Source organism: Myotis nattereri, assembly GCF_964212035.1.
Source record: "Myotis nattereri genome assembly, chromosome: 16".
NCBI lineage: Eukaryota > Metazoa > Chordata > Mammalia > Chiroptera > Vespertilionidae > Myotis > Myotis nattereri.
This window is the reverse complement of record NC_138091.1, coordinates 38,315,202-38,332,009: the sequence shown is the minus strand read 5'-3', so window position 1 is coordinate 38,332,009 and position 16,808 is coordinate 38,315,202. Positions and strand designations below refer to the sequence as shown.

Below are 16,808 nucleotides of genomic sequence, written 5' to 3'. Positions count from 1 at the left end.
GGGAGGGAAGTATTTTTAGGACTAATACATTGAAAACTGATAAACCTTTAACAGTTTTCAATAGCATGGTAGGTCAAATTTGTAATGACAATTCATAAGCTTTCAGGGTAGGTTGGAATTAACATATTTTACTGTTTAATGTCTACTGTGGGCCTTTAAATTTGTAAACACTTAATTGAAATGATTGTGGGGCTGTGGGAAACATTTATCTATTTACCTTTGAAGTAAATTTTAAAAGACAGTCCACTTTTTAGCATGTGTGTTGTGTCCAGCCTGTGGTTGTCTTTAATAAATGTTTTTTTTTTCTCCCCATTCTCTCTCTGATTTATTTGCGTATAGGCCTCTTTGGTGCGTTTCTTGAGTGTGGGAAACGTACATTAATAGTGCCCAGCTTTGCAGTTAATGTAATTGCTTCCTACCAATCGTTTTCATTTTCTAGTTTCTCTTTTTATAAACTTGCACACTTACTGTATGGAATGATAGTCTGAGGTCCTACAACACTATTGCGATGAAAAATTTTAGCTGTTCTATATTACTGTTAATTGCTAAGCTGTTACCCTTCTCCACAAACTGCCCCTCCTGGTTAGCTTAGTGGAACCTAGTAAATTTTACATGAATTCATTTTTCAAGGTTTTCCTAACCAAACTTGAAGGGAACCTGGAGGACGGGAATCATGGGTTTGGGGATGAGCCATTTTCACCTTTTACACTTTTTGGGCAATTTTCTTAAGGGCTTTTACTGTTAAAATGGAGATTGTAAAATTAACAGGCCTGCTAGGCAATCCTGGATCTCTGTTTTAAACTGGTGGTCAAGTTTTATTTATTGCATGTTTTGATGAAACCTAAAAGGAACTTCTGGAAGAGCAACTTATTATAGGTTCTCAGCTGTAGGAACACATTCACATGCAGACTTACTTAAAACATTGCGGAGTCCCTCAGCAGGTTAAGGTTCCCAAGTGGTGCAGATGGTACTAGCCCGGCACTGCCCTTTGAGACAGTAAAGTGACCCCACCTCTTCCAAGTTACAACCCCATTCACATCCAGGAGAGAACTGCTCTGACGGGTAGGCACGCTGGTAGTGCATTTGGAAGACCTGGGTTTCTAAACCACCATAAAGGACTAAGACTTAAAAAATGGGAACCAACGTATATTTTCGTTAGCACTTAGATGTTCTTCACATAACCTCAATCTTAAGTATTTTTACGTCTGATGCGCAAGAGAATGGAGAAGGAAAGTGAAGCTGATGGTAGCAGTGGCTACCGCACGACAGTGAAAAGCAGATGGGAATGCCCTTTATCTGTGATGAGGACATGAAAACACTGGCTGGGCCCTAACTGGTTTGGCTCAGTGGATAGAGCATCGGCCTGCAGACTGAAGGGTCCCAGGTTCGATTCTGGTCAAGGGCATGTACTTTGGTTGCGGGCACATCCCCAGTAGGGAGTGTGCAGGAGGCGGCTGAATCGATGTTTCTAGCGCTCTACCCCTCTACCTTCCTCTCCTTAAAAAATCAATAAAATACATTAAAAAAAGCACTGGCTGGGGGACCTGGCTTGACGAGGGGAGAAGGGCCTGTCGCCCTGGGCGGCTGCGGCTGCGGCCGCGGCCGGGACCCTGACGTGCTTCCGTGGGCGGGGCCAGCTGCACGCAAGCTCACTTCCGACGCGGCTGCGAAGTTCCGGGTTCTTATGGTTGCGGCTGTTTGTAGGGGTTGCTAGCTAATAGACTGTGTACTTTAACTGCCGAGGGCGATGCGCTCTGGGGCAGTCGTCAGGGCCGGCCAGAAAGCCTGCAGATGCCTGTTGTCTGGTTTTGGGGGTCGAGTAGATGGGGGCCAGCCAGAGCGGTTGACGGAAGGGAGTAGCCTCCTTGGAGAGCCCCCGAGGTCGCCCGCGGAGCTGCCTGGGGGGAGCGAACCAAGAGAAGCCCCCGAGTCTGGAGAGGGGAGCGAAGCGCTGGTAGAGATCTGTCAGAGAAGGCATTTCCTCAATGGCACCCAGCGGCGGGTTAGCCGAGATTCTCTCCTGAGCGGGTGCCACGCCGGCTTTGGCCCCTTGGGCTTAGAGTTGCGGAAGAACTTGGTGGCAGAATGGTGGTCCTCCGTGGTGGTGTTCAGGGAACAGGTCTTTCCGGTAGACGCCCTCCACCATGAATCGGGCCCTTCGCTGCCCGGGGACAATGCCTTCAGGTTAGTTTCCGCAGAAACTCTACGCGAAATCCTGCAAGACAAAGAACTGAGTAAGGAACAGCTAGTAGCATTTCTTGAGAACTTATTAAAAACTTCTGGGAAACTACGGGAGAACCTCCTTCACGGTATGCTTCATGATTTCATGCTTCAAAATAGGTGTCGGGGTGGAAAGGCAATCTCGCGCGACTCTGCGAATTGCAGCTGGCCCTTTACTCACGTGGAAAGGAGATTATGTGGTTCTCACTTTTTGAGGTAGTTGGGTGTATTGACAGTGCTTCTGCGCTGGAGAAAACTGGCCATGTAATCTTTACTGTTACTTAAAGAATCTGACCGAAGGACCAACCTGGTAATGCTCTTCATTTCACAGAGCAACCCCTATAATTTTAGAGTTAATTGAGCAGCCCTAGAATTAGGACCTAAATTAAAGCCTGTATTTCAATCATTTGTTCATCGTTACTAAAATGCTTGTAGATACGTCCACAGTCACCCTTCAGTTTCACACAAAATCAAAACTCATTTTTCTAGAGCAAAAAGAAAATGCCCTTCCCTGGTTTTTCTGATCTACAATCTGTTGTTTCGAGAGTCATGTAGGCAAAACAGGGCTAATCAAGCTTTACAAGTGACTTTTGAGTGGATACACAAACTTTTAGAGGACCATTTGCCTTTAAAGTCAAACAGAACGTGATTGCAGAGATGCTGAAAACAAAACAACTCGGGTTCTTTATAGGACCAACTTGCAGCCACAGCATCTCATCTTTGCAAAATGCTATCCTTGCCATTTTTCATTAAGTGGTACTATAAAGTAATTTAAAATAACCAATGTCCATGGTTCTCTGAAAATCAGTACCTACATTATAAATTGTTAAAGATTTCCTTAAGGGAATGAATCAAATGGAAACAAACGAATAAGTGTGATAATTTTTATTTACACTACTTTATTCCATGGTTTTATTTTGGGGGAGTTAAACCACTGCTCATTACCATGCCCTCTCCCCCAATCAATCTTTTCTTCCTTATTAGAAAATGAAACTTAGCTCTCTTAGATGCCCACCCATCAAAGCATCTATGTTGTGTCAGACTTTTTGTTGCCTGTAGGAAACTTAATCCATCTATTTGCCAAATCCTTTGGTTATCTAGTGTTAGAGTTACCCGGTTTGCCCTTGCTTTCTATTTCCAATAACCTTTTTGTTTTGTTTTCTTTTAATATATTGATTTCAGAGAAGGAGAGAGAGAGAGAGAGAGACAGAAACATCAATGATGAGAGAGAATCATTGATTGGCTGCCTCCTGCATGTCCCCCACTGGGGATCCAGCCGGCAACCCTGGAATTGCCCTGTGCATGGGCCCTGACCAGGAATTGAACCTTGACCTTCTGGTTCATAGGTCGATGCTCAACCACTGAGTCACACTGGCTGGGCACCCTTTCTTACTTTATGATTGGTTTTTTAAAATTCTTGGCCATTGTGTCTTCAAATATTTTTACTCATTCTCTTCTGCCTTTCTGTGATAATTACCATATTTTAGTTAAACACAATCCCATTTTAAAGTCCATGTCCAGTAACTCACAATTTTCTGTTTCTACTATCTGTTTTTCTCTGGGCTTTTGGTCATTTGGACTTTCCTGATATTCTAGGTTAAGTTGTGAAAAATGGTAGAGATAAATTGAAGCTTTGAGTGGTGTTTTCTTCCTTCTGGAAGGTTTTACTTCTTTTTCTTTTGGCAGGCAGCTAGAGTGGGAACATATCCTCTTAATAACAATCCAGGATTAAGTTTATTTGGAGGCTGGGCTGTCTTTTCAGTCATCTCTACCTCTAGAGCAGCGGTTCTCAACCTTCCTAATGCCACGACCCTTTAATACAGTTCCTCATGTTGTGGTGACCTCCAACCATAAAATTATTTTCGTTGCTACTTCATAACTGTAATTTTGCTACTGTTATGAATCGTAATGTAAATATCTGATATGCAGGATGTATTTTCATTGTTACAAATTGAACATAATTAAAGCATAGTGATTAATCACAAAAACAATAATTATATATGTGTTTTCCGATGGTCTTAGACAACCCCTGTGAAAGGGTTGTTCGATCCCCAAAGGGGTCGCAACCCACAGATTGGTGACTCACAGGTTGAGAACCGCTGCTTTAGAGTGTAGTGTCCCTAGTGAAAGTTGTGGGTATTTACCAGGGCCCCTCCTTGATGAACCAGGAACTATAATTTTCTATATATACTAGAGGCCCGGTGCACAAAAATTTGTGCACCCCTCAGCCCGGCCTGTGCCCTCTCGCAGTCTGGGACCCCTCGGGAGATAACGACCTGCTGGCTTAGGCCTGCTCCCAGGTGGCAGAGGGCAGGCCCAATCCCTAGGTGCAGCCCCTGGTCGGGCTCAGAGCAGGGCCGATTGGGGAATTGGGGCATCGCCCCCTGTCATGCACAGAGCAGGGCGGATTGGGAGGTTGCGATGCCACCCCCAGTCACGCTCAGGGTAGGGCCGATTGGGGGGTTGGGGCACCGCCCCCTGTCACACTCAAGGCAGGGTCGATAGGGAGGTTGCAGCGCCACCCCCTGACATGCACAGAGCAGGGCCAATCCGGGGGTTGGGGCACTGCCCCCTGTCATGAACAGAGCAGGGTGGATAGGGAGGTTGTGGCCCCACCCCCTGTCACACACAGAGCCGCAGGGCAATCAGGGGGTTTGGGCGCTGCCCCCTGTCACGCTGATCCCGTTGCCGGGAGGCCACTCGGCTCTGCTGATCCCGGTGCTGGGAGGCATATTACCCTTTTACTATATAGGATAGAGGCCTGGTGCATGGGTGCGGCTGGCTGGTTTGCCCTGAAGGATGTTCTGGATCAGGGTGGGGGTCCCCACTGGGGTGCCTGGCCAGCCTGGGTGAGGGGATGATGGCTGTTTGCAGCTGGTCACACACCATTCAGGGTGGGGTCCCCACTGGGGTGCTTGGCCAACCTGGGTGAGGGGATGATGGCTGTTTGCAGCTGGTCACACACCCTTCAGTGTTGGGGTCCCCACTGGGGTGCCTGGCCAGCCTGGGTGAGAGGCTGAGGGCTGTTTTCAGGCTGGCGGGTGACGGAAGCTCCCAACCGCTCCTTTCTTTTTTTTAAAATTCTGGGCCAGCTTTAGCTCTGAGGCTCCAGCTCTTAGGCCTCCTCTGCTAAAAGTAGGTAATCGGAACAGTGTATAACTCCAGCTCTGAATCCAGTTCTGAGATCCCAGCTCACTGAAAGCTGGTTTCTGGGGGTTTTTTTTAGCTTCTATATTTGTTAAAATGTTTCAAACTGCAGGCTCAGAGGCCAGCAAGGCAGGCGGGAAACGTTGCAGTCCTCCGTCACTGAAGCAAGGAAGCCTTATATTAGTTTCAAGCTGCCTGGCTGCCGGCCGCCATCTTGGCTGACAGTTAATTTGCATATCACCCTGATTAGCCAATGGGAAGGGTAGCGGTCGTACGCCAATTACCATGTTTCTCTTTTATTAGATTAGATTAGAGGCCTGGTGCATGACATTCATGCACTGGGGGGTGGGGGTGGGGGTTTCCCAGCCTGGCCTGCGCCCTCTCACAGTCCAGGACCCCTCTGGGGATGTCCACCTACCGGCTTAGGCCCGCTCCTTGGCTTAGTGGTCCTTAGCGCTGCTGCAGAGGTGGGAGAGGCTCCCACCACCACCTCTGCGTTTGCCAGCTGTGAGCCTGGTTTTGGCTGAGCAGAGCTACCCCTGTGGGAGCGCACTGACCACTAGGGGGCAGCGCCTGCGTTGAGTGTCTGCTCCCTGGTGGTCAGTGCGCATCATAGCAACTGGTCATTCTGCTGTTTGGTTGATTTGCATGTTACCCTTTTATTATATAGGATATATATATATATTTCAGAGAGGAAGGGAGAGGGAGAGAGAGAGAAACATCAGTGATGAGGGAGAATCATTGACCGGCTGCCTCCTGCACATCCCCTATTGGGATTGAGCCCACAACCTGGGCATGTGCCCTTGACCAGAATTGAACCCGGGACCCTTGAGTTTACTCTATCCACTGAACCAAACTGGCTAGGGCAGGAACTGTAATTTTTGTACTTTCCAATCACATAAAATGTCAGGAAGTTTTGCTCAGCTCTGCTACTTGAGAATTGGAAAAGTAGCACTGAAAGGGAAAATATGCCCTTCCCTTTTCTCCAAAATTTGGACCCTCACGTCCTTACTGCCTTGATAGTTCTCCTGTGTCTTTTTAAAAATATGTATATTTTTATTGATTTCAAAGAGGAAGGGAGAGGGAGAGAGATAGAAACATCAATAATGAGAGAAAATCATTGATCGGTTGCCTCTTGCATGCCCCTCACTGGGGATTGAGCCTGCAACCTGGGCATGTGCCCTTGACTGGAATCAAACCCGGGACCCTTCAATCCACAGGTCAATGCTCTAGCCACTGAGCCAAACCACCTAAGGTGTTCTCCCGTGTCTTTAAACAGATTTTTTTTTAAATATATTTTACTGATTTTTTACAGAGAGGAAGGGAGAGAGATACAGAGTTAGAAACATCGATGAGAGAGGAACATCGATCAGCTGCCTCCTGCACATCTCCCACTGGGGATGTGCCCACAACCCAGGTACATGCCCTTGACCGGAATCGAACCTGGGACCCTTCAGTCTGCAGGCCAATGCTCTATCCACTGAGCCAAACCGGTTTCGGCCAGATTTCTTTTTTTTTTTTAAGTTTCTGGACCAGCTATCAACAAGCTAGTGGGAATCTCAAGTAACTTTTGAACACATTCCTGTCATTTAGTGGGATATAACCTTTTATATAACTAGCATAGACAACTACAAAGAAATTTTGAACTTAGGTTTACTCTAAATAGGAATGTTGGAATTGTAACTGAGGATATTTCATATATATTATGGGATAAAGCAAATAGATTAATGTTCTTAGAAACCAGGATTTTCTCAGTAATAGAAAAGAGATGCAAATATAAAAGAAAAAAAAGGAAAAAATATAAGACGAATACATTTTTTAATGTTAAATTTGAATTGGCAATATCAGTATGAACTCAGGATAAAAAAAAAATTTCCTAACTTTCTTCATTGAAAGGGCCTAGAAGCAATGACAATAGCAATGAGTACACCTAGTACCCAACGTTTGGTTTCTAAAGGAAACCAGTGCTTGGAGAAATGGCTGATTCCAGGTCCAGGGCAGGGAAAATACAAGGTGAGTTTGGGACATTTTATGGTGCTAGAAAGCAAGGCATTACTTGAAGACTTGTGGGATCATGTCAAAAGGACACATGCTGGCTTGAAGGAGACTCTCTCCCACTGGCTAAATTTGGGACAAATTGAACATGAAAGTAAATATTGATGGTAATGGATCATAACACATTAAATAAAATTTAAAATAATTAAACCATAGTGTTAACGAAAGAAATAAATGATTGAGGTTGCTGTTGGAGGGAAAAGTAGAGAAAATTAATGTTTTTACTAGTACACAAACTGTGCAATAAATGTAGAAGGAAAGATTGATTAGAAAAATCACCATGTGCCCTAACTGGTTTGGCTCAGTGGATAGAGCGTCAGCCTGCGGACTGAAAGGTCCCAGGTTCGATTCCGGTCAAGGGCATGTGCCTTGGTTGCAGGCACATCCCCAGTAGGAGTTGTGCAAGAGGCACCTGATCGATGTTTCTCTCTCATCGATGTTTCTAACTCTCTATCCCCTCTCCCTTCTTCTCTGTAAAAAAAATCAATAAAATATATAAAAATAAAATAACAAATAAATGAGTTATTTTTTTTAAAAAAAGAAAAATCACCATGGTATGATTTTATAATCCCTAAAGGTATAATTGATTCAAGCAAGGATCATTAGTGGATTCTAAAATATAGGTGGAAGATTGTGGGGGAGCAGGGTTTTGTTAGGAAATGGATTACCTTAATCAAGTAATCACATTTGTTTCATTAATAGGATAATTTGATATTTTGTTCCTCCTGTTAAGATGCACTAAGACATTCACATCGACTACGTAGTATTATTTCTGCTAAAAATAATTAACCCAAATTAAATCATAAGGAAGCAGTCAGACAAATCTCTAATGTGAGATAATCTATGACTGGCTTGGACTCAAAAGTCAATGTCATTAAAAGCAAAGTTAGAGAGGGAGGAGTCAGGGGAAATGTTCTAGATTCAAAGAGATTAAAGAGATGTGGTCAAAATGGTGTTTGAACCTTACGGAGAAAGAGAACAGCAATAAATGACATGGGTGATAATTGGACAAAATAAGGATATTGACCATATGTTAGATGAAATTATGGTATGATTAATTTTATGGTGTAATGGTAACAGAAAATTAGGAGATGAATGCTGAAATGTTTTTGGGGTGAACAAAAAAAGTGGCAAAATGTTGGTAATGGGTGAATGTCAGTAAAAAGTTTACAGATATTTGTTTATTGTACTATTTCAACTTCCTTGTAGACTTGAAAATCTTCAAACTGAAAAGTTGGGGGAAAGCTACCTAAAATTAAGTGGTAATTAAGATCTGCCTTAATAAATAGCTCCATGCTACTTGTACTGTTGTGTTAGCATTAATATATTATTAATTTGCCTGTGAATTGACCAAAATGATTTGGGTTTATAGAATAATTTTATATGATGATTGATTTACCTTTTGACAGGGGCCTTGGAGCACTATGTTAATTGCCTGGATCTGGTAAACAAGAGGCTGCCTTATGGCCTCGCTCAGATTGGAGTGTGTTTTCATCCTGCTTCTGATACTAAGCAGACATCTAATGGTGTTAAAAGGTACAGAAAAATGACTTGTGTTTAAATAGTCAAGAATCAGTCATTTTCACTTTGAGATAGATTATATAATTTTCAAATAAGTAACTATTTGATATTTCTGATATTCAAAGAATCGGTGAGACGACGGAAGCTTCACTGGTATGGTTTACTTCAGCAAGAACTGCCAGCCAGTGGCTTGATTTCTGGTTACGTCATCGACTCCTATGGTGGAGAAAGGTACTACAGTAATCACCCTTAATTCAATAGTTAATAAGTATGTTGTCTTAATGTGTCAGAGGTAATATTTCTCTTTAATAAATGAAAAATTTTGATGGAGCTATATTATATTTATAAGATACAGCTATACTAAATCAACAAATACAAATAAAAAACTCTAATGATTTTCATTGTTCCATATAACAAAGTTACTTTGGTAAAGACATCTGTTAATATTTCTCTCTTGCTCAGAAGCCTTTGTTGATAAGCTTTTACATTCAAGGTAAAGTTCACATTCCTCACCTGGCATTCCTGGCTGGTATGAATTTGACCCTTGTCTGCTCATACGGCTTTAACTTTTGTTCCCTATCTCCACGAACTCTCCATATTAGTCAAAATGGTTCTATAAATTTGTAATCAAGTTTTAGTATACGCTGAAGACGAAAGAGTTGAAGTAAGCATTTTTGTCTCCCCATTTCTCCAACTCTTAAAATCCCCAAACACCTACCTAAATTAAGTGGAATAATCACAAACAGTCAAGCTCTTTACAAAAGGATAAGTATAGTATGTGATACTTCTTCATCTCAGTTCTTGGTTGCCTTCCAACATGAACATATATATGATCATCAACAGTTTTTCTCTGTAGTTTTGATTTGAGCTTGACCATTTTTATTCAGCTGCTGCATAATAGCCTTAAGCAACTTACTTTTCAACACTTACTGTAATAAGTTAATAAGACAAATGAACTTTCTTTTTCAGTTTGCTGTGAGTCCATCTAACTTCAGCAGCAGTGACTGTCAGGATGAAGAGGGACGAAAAGGAAACAAACTTTACTACAATTTTCCCTGGGGAAAGGAGTCAATAGAAACCCTGTGGAATCTAGGAGATCAGGAACTTTTACACATGTATCCTGGAAACGTGTCTCAATTACATGTATGTATTACCTTGAACTCGTAATGTATCCTTTACCCAGATTCTCTGTGATCATTTTTGGACCATTTGAATGAAAATAAGCTGCAGACATGTGCACATGATCTCTTAATACTTCAGTATGTATTTCTCGAGTGGAAGGACACTCGCCTATGTAACCACAGTGCAACCATCAAAATGAGGAAAGTACTGGTAAGAGTAATTCAGGATTACCATCCCATCAGAGAACCCTTCAAATGTAACCGATTATTCCAGTATGCCCTTTATAGGTCCTGGACCTTATCAAGTCACATACTTCATACAGTTGTGTATCTTTATAGTCTTCAAATGAATAACTCCTTGTGTCTTTCCTTATCTCTCATGATCTTGATGTTCTTGAAGAGTACAGGCCAGTTCCTTTGTAGGATGTTCTTTAGTTTGAGTTTTTTTCATGTTTCTTCAGCCACAGAAATGGTGCTGCCCAGCCCATTCATTATATCATAGAAGGCTTGTGATATAAATTGGTTATTGGCGATATTAACTTTTATCACTTGGTTAACATGTTGCTAGATGTTGCTATGCATGCTGGGTTTCTCCAATGTAAAGTTGTATTTATTAATTGATAAGTAATTAATAAGTCTTTTGTGGGCAGGTACTTAAAGACTATTTGCTTTTCACAAAATTTTGACCAACCAGTTGCAGCTTCTATTGATGATTCTTGCCCAAATCAATTATTACCACAAAGGATTGCCAAATGGTGATTTTAAAATAATTAATGTTATCATTTTTTCTAGATTTATTGGTCAATTTATGTTCTGATTTTGTAAGTCTAAAATGTGTAATTTTAAAAGATAGCTCTGCTAAATGATACTTTGGTTTTGTTCTACTTTTCTGTGAAGGGCCGAGATGGACGAAAAAATGTGGTTCCTTCTGTCTTATCTATAAATGGAGATCTGGACCGAGGCATGCTGGCTTACCTCTACGATTCTTTCCAGCTAACAGAGAACTCCTTTACAAGAAAGAAAAATCTTCATAGAAAGGTGCTTTTGATATTTCAGAGATAGACTTGGGAAACAAAAAAATATATGTTTCCCTCCTTTTTTCAAGGTTAATGTGCTTGGTTTCTAACATAAAGTCTGAAAAATAAAATTTTCTTTAGTGCAAGTAATTTGAGTATTTTTCAGTGTTGTTGTTTTTTTATTTTTATTTTTTTTAAATCTGGCTGCAGGAATAATAAGCAGGTGCTCACAGAATAGAACAAGACATTTCTATTGGGTAATTCCAAAGGCATTTCTGTTTCATCTTAGGGAACTAGACAGCTATCTCTGATTTTTAGCCTCTAAGCCTTTCCATTGGTAGCTCCCATTTGCCTCAGAAGCTGAGTGTTAAGTAAGAGTAAATAAGACAGACAAGGTCAAAACTGTGGTGTTCACCTCTGCTTCTGGTCTGATCCCGAGTGGCTGATCACTGCATCATAGGGATTAGATATGGGCCTGGGTTAAGGGAAAGGCTTATTTTAGGACAAACAATTTTTTTTTTTGGGGGGGGGGAGGTGAGGGAATCAAATCAAGAGGCAGGAGGGGTTAATGCTATAGGAAAGAAATTACTATGTAGGAAAGGAAAGAAATTACTAAAGAGTAAGATTTGGGGAGTCAGTGGGGGAAAAAAGAACATCTGTAATACTTTCAATAATAAAGATGAATTTTTTTTTAAGAAGTAAAATTTTGGAACAGGAAGAATCAAGACAGAATCAAGAGTATAGGTGGAGGGATTTGAAAAGGAGTTATTTGAAACAGGGAGGAAAGAAATGATGGTATAGATATAAATAGGCTACCAGGACTGGTTAGCCTTTGCAGGAAGTTTTATTCATACACTGTATTTTCTTAGGGAATTAGGAGGCAAGTATTTGCTTAAAATGTGGAGGAGTAGGGATTTAAGTGGCAAGAGTTTAGAATAGTCATATTCTCCTTGAATGTGAAAGGCAGCTGTCCCAAATCAAAAGTTTTAACATGTTGAGTGTTCAACTGGATTTGGAAACTGAGTTTGTAGCACCACTCTGTGTAGTTAAGTGATTGATTATGCAGTGCTCGGTTAACCTATGGCCATAAGTCAAATTATGAAACTGCTCTGGGGGATGGGATTTATAGGGTGTCTGTAGCATACAAACAAGGTGGATCCTTTTTCTTATACCCCACATCAAACCACCAGCAAAACCTATTTGACTTTGCCTTCAAAATATATCCTGAATCTGACCATTTCTTCCCACCTCCACTCTTTCTAAGTGGTAAGTCCATATGGCCCCAGCTGAGTGGGAAAACGATGCCAGGAGGCATTTTGACTGACAAAAAATAGAGTTGTCAGGAAAATGGGAGAGTATCAGGCGAACTCATTTCTGCAGAACATCTGGAGAAATCCATGAGCAGCTGGATATACACAAATGAAGACATTGTTACAGGTTTTTGTGCGGCCCCAGCTAGCTTCCATTTTCACACAGAAAATTTTACTGTTTAAGAAGCCCATGTTTGTTAGTGCTTGTATTTTAAGATGTATTGTTCTCCCACCCCTTTCATTTGCTTTAGGTACTTAAGCTTCACCCTTGTCTAGCCCCTATTAAGGTTGCTTTGGATATGGGAAAAGGCCCAACAGTGGAACTAAGACAGGTGGGTTAAATGAGTTCTGATGTCATTATTTTAATTATAACCATTATTTCAAGTAAATGAGTTTGCCATTTAGAATTTTATTTTGATCTACTTTTTAAAAAATTATTTTTCTTCAAGTAGGACACTTTTGATTGTCACAGTGGGGAAGGGGTGCTACTGGAATCGATCTAATGGAGGCCAGGGTTGCTTCTAAACATATTATGTCAGCAGAGCCAAATGGGAGAAATCCTACTCTAATGTTTTAGCTCTAGATTGTTAAGGGTGTTTAAAAAGCACACATACAAAAACAACACTTTTTTTTTGTTAATCCTCATGGGAGGATATTTTTTTCCCCGTTTTTTTTTTTCAGGGAGGGTGAAAGGGAGAGAGGAAGAAAGAAACATTGATGTGAGAGAGAGACATTGACTGGTTGCCTCCTGAACCCACAACCCAGGTATATGCCCTTGACCGGAAATTGAACAGGAGACCTTTGGGTGCTTGGCCGACGCTCCAACCACTAAATAACACTGGCCAGGGCAGGGGCGTTTAAAATTTTGCTTCATTTTGCTTCACCATTGCTTGTTAAGAAAACAGTAAATTTACTATGTCATTGACTCATTATTATGTGTGTATTTTCAGTCAGGCTTTTGTCTCCAGCATTCCACTGTAACTAATCAATCCTCTTTTCTTTTCGAAGCATTTTCTTTAGTTTGCTCCAAGAATACTGCTCTCGAAGTTGTTCTCATTCTTCTCTGGTGGCTTCTCCTTAGTTTCCCTCTCCTGGCTCTTTTTTCTCTTGCTGACATGATAGTAAAAACTTTCGGACTCAGTTTCTCAACTCAAATGACTTTAGAGTGGACATAGATAGCCCTTTGGACTTATGTTTTTCTCTGACAAAACCTGTTTTGGTTTTATTTGTGTTTTGAATGATGATGATAAAAATTCTTATATTTGGTATAAAATTTTCTCTCAGAAGATTTGCATTTAATATTCATCTTTGCAGTGCTTAATTTCTTTATTTTCAGAGAAAGTATACAATTTTAAGTGTACAATATGTAAATTATAAGCAATATTATCACATAATTAAAGGAATTTATGCCCATTTTTAAGATTGAAAAAGGTGACTTGTGGTTTCAAAAAAATAGAGTAATCACTCTAGCTACTTTTATTTCTTTCATATTTGAATTTTTTTTCCAGGTTTGTCAAGGGCTGTTTAATGAATTACTAGAAAGTGGAATTTCTGTGTGGCCTGGTTATTTGGAAACTGCACAATCCTCATTGGAACAACTTTATTCAAAGTAAGAATTGTCTTCCTTTCGATAAAACAGTATTTTTTTCAGAGTTGTTTTTTTTAGATGTTTCTTCTTTATTTTATGAGTAACAGATCTCTCTTCTAAACATTTCTTTATATAATGTAACTTGAAAGTATTCCTAATTTTCCCATTTACCGAACCACATGCCCATAGTTAATTGCTACAGCAGGAAACACTCTTCATCAGGCATACTTGAGTACATACCATGTGCAACTTCAAGACTTAATGTCATGAAGTATGTATACCTGAGTTTATCAATTTACCAGGATTGGAATTATGTACATTGGATGCATTTATTGAATAGAGTGCCTTTCCCTTACTGGAGTTGTGGTTTATTTTGAGGTTGAGTGGAAAATAATTCCATCCCGGAGGACAGAAAACTAGTCTCCTCAGTGATTGGCATCTCTGTTTACCTGGTCGCTCAAGATTAAAACCCGGGTGTCATCCTTAGCTCCTCCCCCTTCCTTATTCTCCACATCCATTTTGTCACTAAATGTTGCTCCCTGCTTCTTTTTTTTTTCTTTTTAAATATATTTTATTGATTTTTTACAGAGAGGAAGGGAGAGAGATAGAGAGTTAGAAACATCGATGAGAGAGAAACATCGATCAGCCGCCTCCTGCACATCTCCTACCGGGGATGTGCCCGCAACCCAGGTACATGCCCTTGACCGGAATCGAACCTAGGACCTTTCAGTCCCCAGGCCGACGCTCTATCCACTGAGCCAAACCGGTTTCGGCCTCCCTGCTTCTTAGATACATTTCAAATCCACATCTCTCCATCTTCACTGCTACTACCCAAGTGAAGGTCACCAATATCTCTTGCCTGGATTATTGAAGTAATATCCTAATTGACCTTCCTGTCTCTAGTTTTAAAACTTCTGTTTTTTAATAAAGGAATTCATTCTTTCTTCTGGATTTATTTTGTGATTTTATGTAGCTTTTTTTTTTTTTTAAATATATATTTTATTAATTTTTTACAGAGAGGAAGGGAGAGAGATAGAGAGTTAGAAACATCGATGAGAGAGAAACATCGATCAGCTGCCTCCTGCACATCTCCTACTGGGGATGTGTCCCCAACCCAGGTATATGCCCTTGGCCGGAATCGAACCTGGGATCTCGCAGTCCGCAGGCCGACGCTCTATCCATTGAGCCAAACCGGTTTCGGCTATGTAGCTTTTTGTGTTGAATACATACCTTTTGGGTGAAAAGTTGTCAAACTTTGTGTTTTTCTCCTTAGTTCTCTAATAATTGGTTAAAATACACCTTTCAGATGATGTAAAAAGAAAAGTAGGTTGTTATGGGTAAGATAAACCAAAGCGAAGGGATGGTATTTAAACTTTTCAGCCCTCTCGGTTCTAGAATCATATCCTTTGAGTCATGTGGACGTTATCAAATTATAGTTTTTCTTGATACAGTAAAGGCTTTATTGTTTTAGGATATTTTTATCCAAATATTTATTAAGCACTTAGTGTGTTTTCTGTACTTTGATATAGCAATAAAAAAGGCAGAGAAGTTTCCTGTTCTTATGCAGCTTATATTCTAGTGGGATAAAATAGACAGTAAACAAGTAAATAGATAAATAAGGTAATGTTGATAAGAGTCTAACAGAGCAAAGAAACAGTGAGATAGTGTGACTGGCTAAAAAGCTACTAGCCTACAAAGTTACATATCAAGCATTATTTTGGTATGATATATTGTGCACTGGACTTTTATTATGGTAGCATTATAAGAGACTTTCATCTAAAACAATTTTCTTGGACTGCATTAAAGTACCAAAAGGCGGAGGTTATTCTGAGGTTTACCCATAATATCACCCCAAATGGTATTTTGATTATTTCTCAGATTTTCTTTTCTTTTCATGACTTTTCAGCTATTACAATAAGTCAGAAACTTTCTGAAAATTTTACTTTGAATGCAGTTCAGAAACTTGAAAAAGGTGGTTTTGGTCTAGCCCTCCAGCCTTGCTTTGAGTTTCGTGACCCTGAAAGTAGCATGGGTTCTAAAGTATTTAAAGCTGCTAATGTGGTACACTTACAATTTATGTTTGTGTGCATGTATTTTGTTTAACTACCTTTTTTCTTAGATATGATGAAATGAGTATCCTCTTCACAGTTTTGATTACTGATGCTACTTTGGAGAATGGATTAATACATCTGAGAAGTAGAGACACCACTATGAAGGAAATGATGCATATATCCAAAGTAAAAGACTTTTTAACCAAGTATATATCATCAGCTAAGAATGTATAAATTTCAATATTGGTGTAATAAATGTTTGTGTTTTTTAATTTGGGTGTCATATTAATTTATTGAAATTGGTTGTTAGCTCTCTTATCCTATAGATTCATTCTCTCTCTCTCTCTCTCTCTCTCTCTCTCTCTCTCTCTCTCTCTTTCTCTCTCTCAGAATTGGATTATTATCGGGTTTTTTACTGTTTCGATTTTATTTATTACATCCCCAGGATGTAGTTTATTTAACCTGTTCCTCTAGGTTGGAAATTGAATCCAGCGGCTTGATTAGCTTTTAAGTTCAATTTTTGTGGCAAGATTATTTAGGTTGTTGTGATCGCCCATCAGGAGTCATTAATGTCTGGTTGTTTCTTTTTTTCTTTTTTTTTTAATTGATTTTTTTTACTGAGAGGAAGAGAGAGGGATAGCGAGTTAGAAACATCGATGAGAAACATCGATTCAGCTGCCTCTTGCACATCCCCTACTGGGGATGTGCCCGCACCCAGGTACATGCCCTTGACCGGAATCGAACCTGGGACCCTTGAATCTGCAGGCCGGCGCTCTATC

At 40.5% G+C, this 16,808-nt stretch overlaps 1 protein-coding gene across 1 annotated transcript; it reads left to right on the top strand.

Annotated features, from left to right (window-relative positions):
* The first annotated feature begins 1,660 nt into the window (after positions 1 to 1,660).
* On the top strand, positions 1,661 to 16,299 carry POLG2 (DNA polymerase gamma 2, accessory subunit). Its single transcript, XM_081109068.1, has 8 exons — positions 1,661 to 2,309; positions 8,832 to 8,958; positions 9,069 to 9,174; positions 9,913 to 10,086; positions 10,962 to 11,102; positions 12,642 to 12,722; positions 13,899 to 13,999; positions 16,098 to 16,299. The coding sequence occupies exons 1-8, from the start codon at positions 1,748 to 1,750 to the stop codon at positions 16,261 to 16,263; spliced, it is 1,458 nt and encodes a 485-aa protein (XP_080965194.1). The 5' UTR covers positions 1,661 to 1,747; the 3' UTR covers positions 16,264 to 16,299.
* The last annotated feature ends 509 nt before the right edge of the window (positions 16,300 to 16,808 follow it).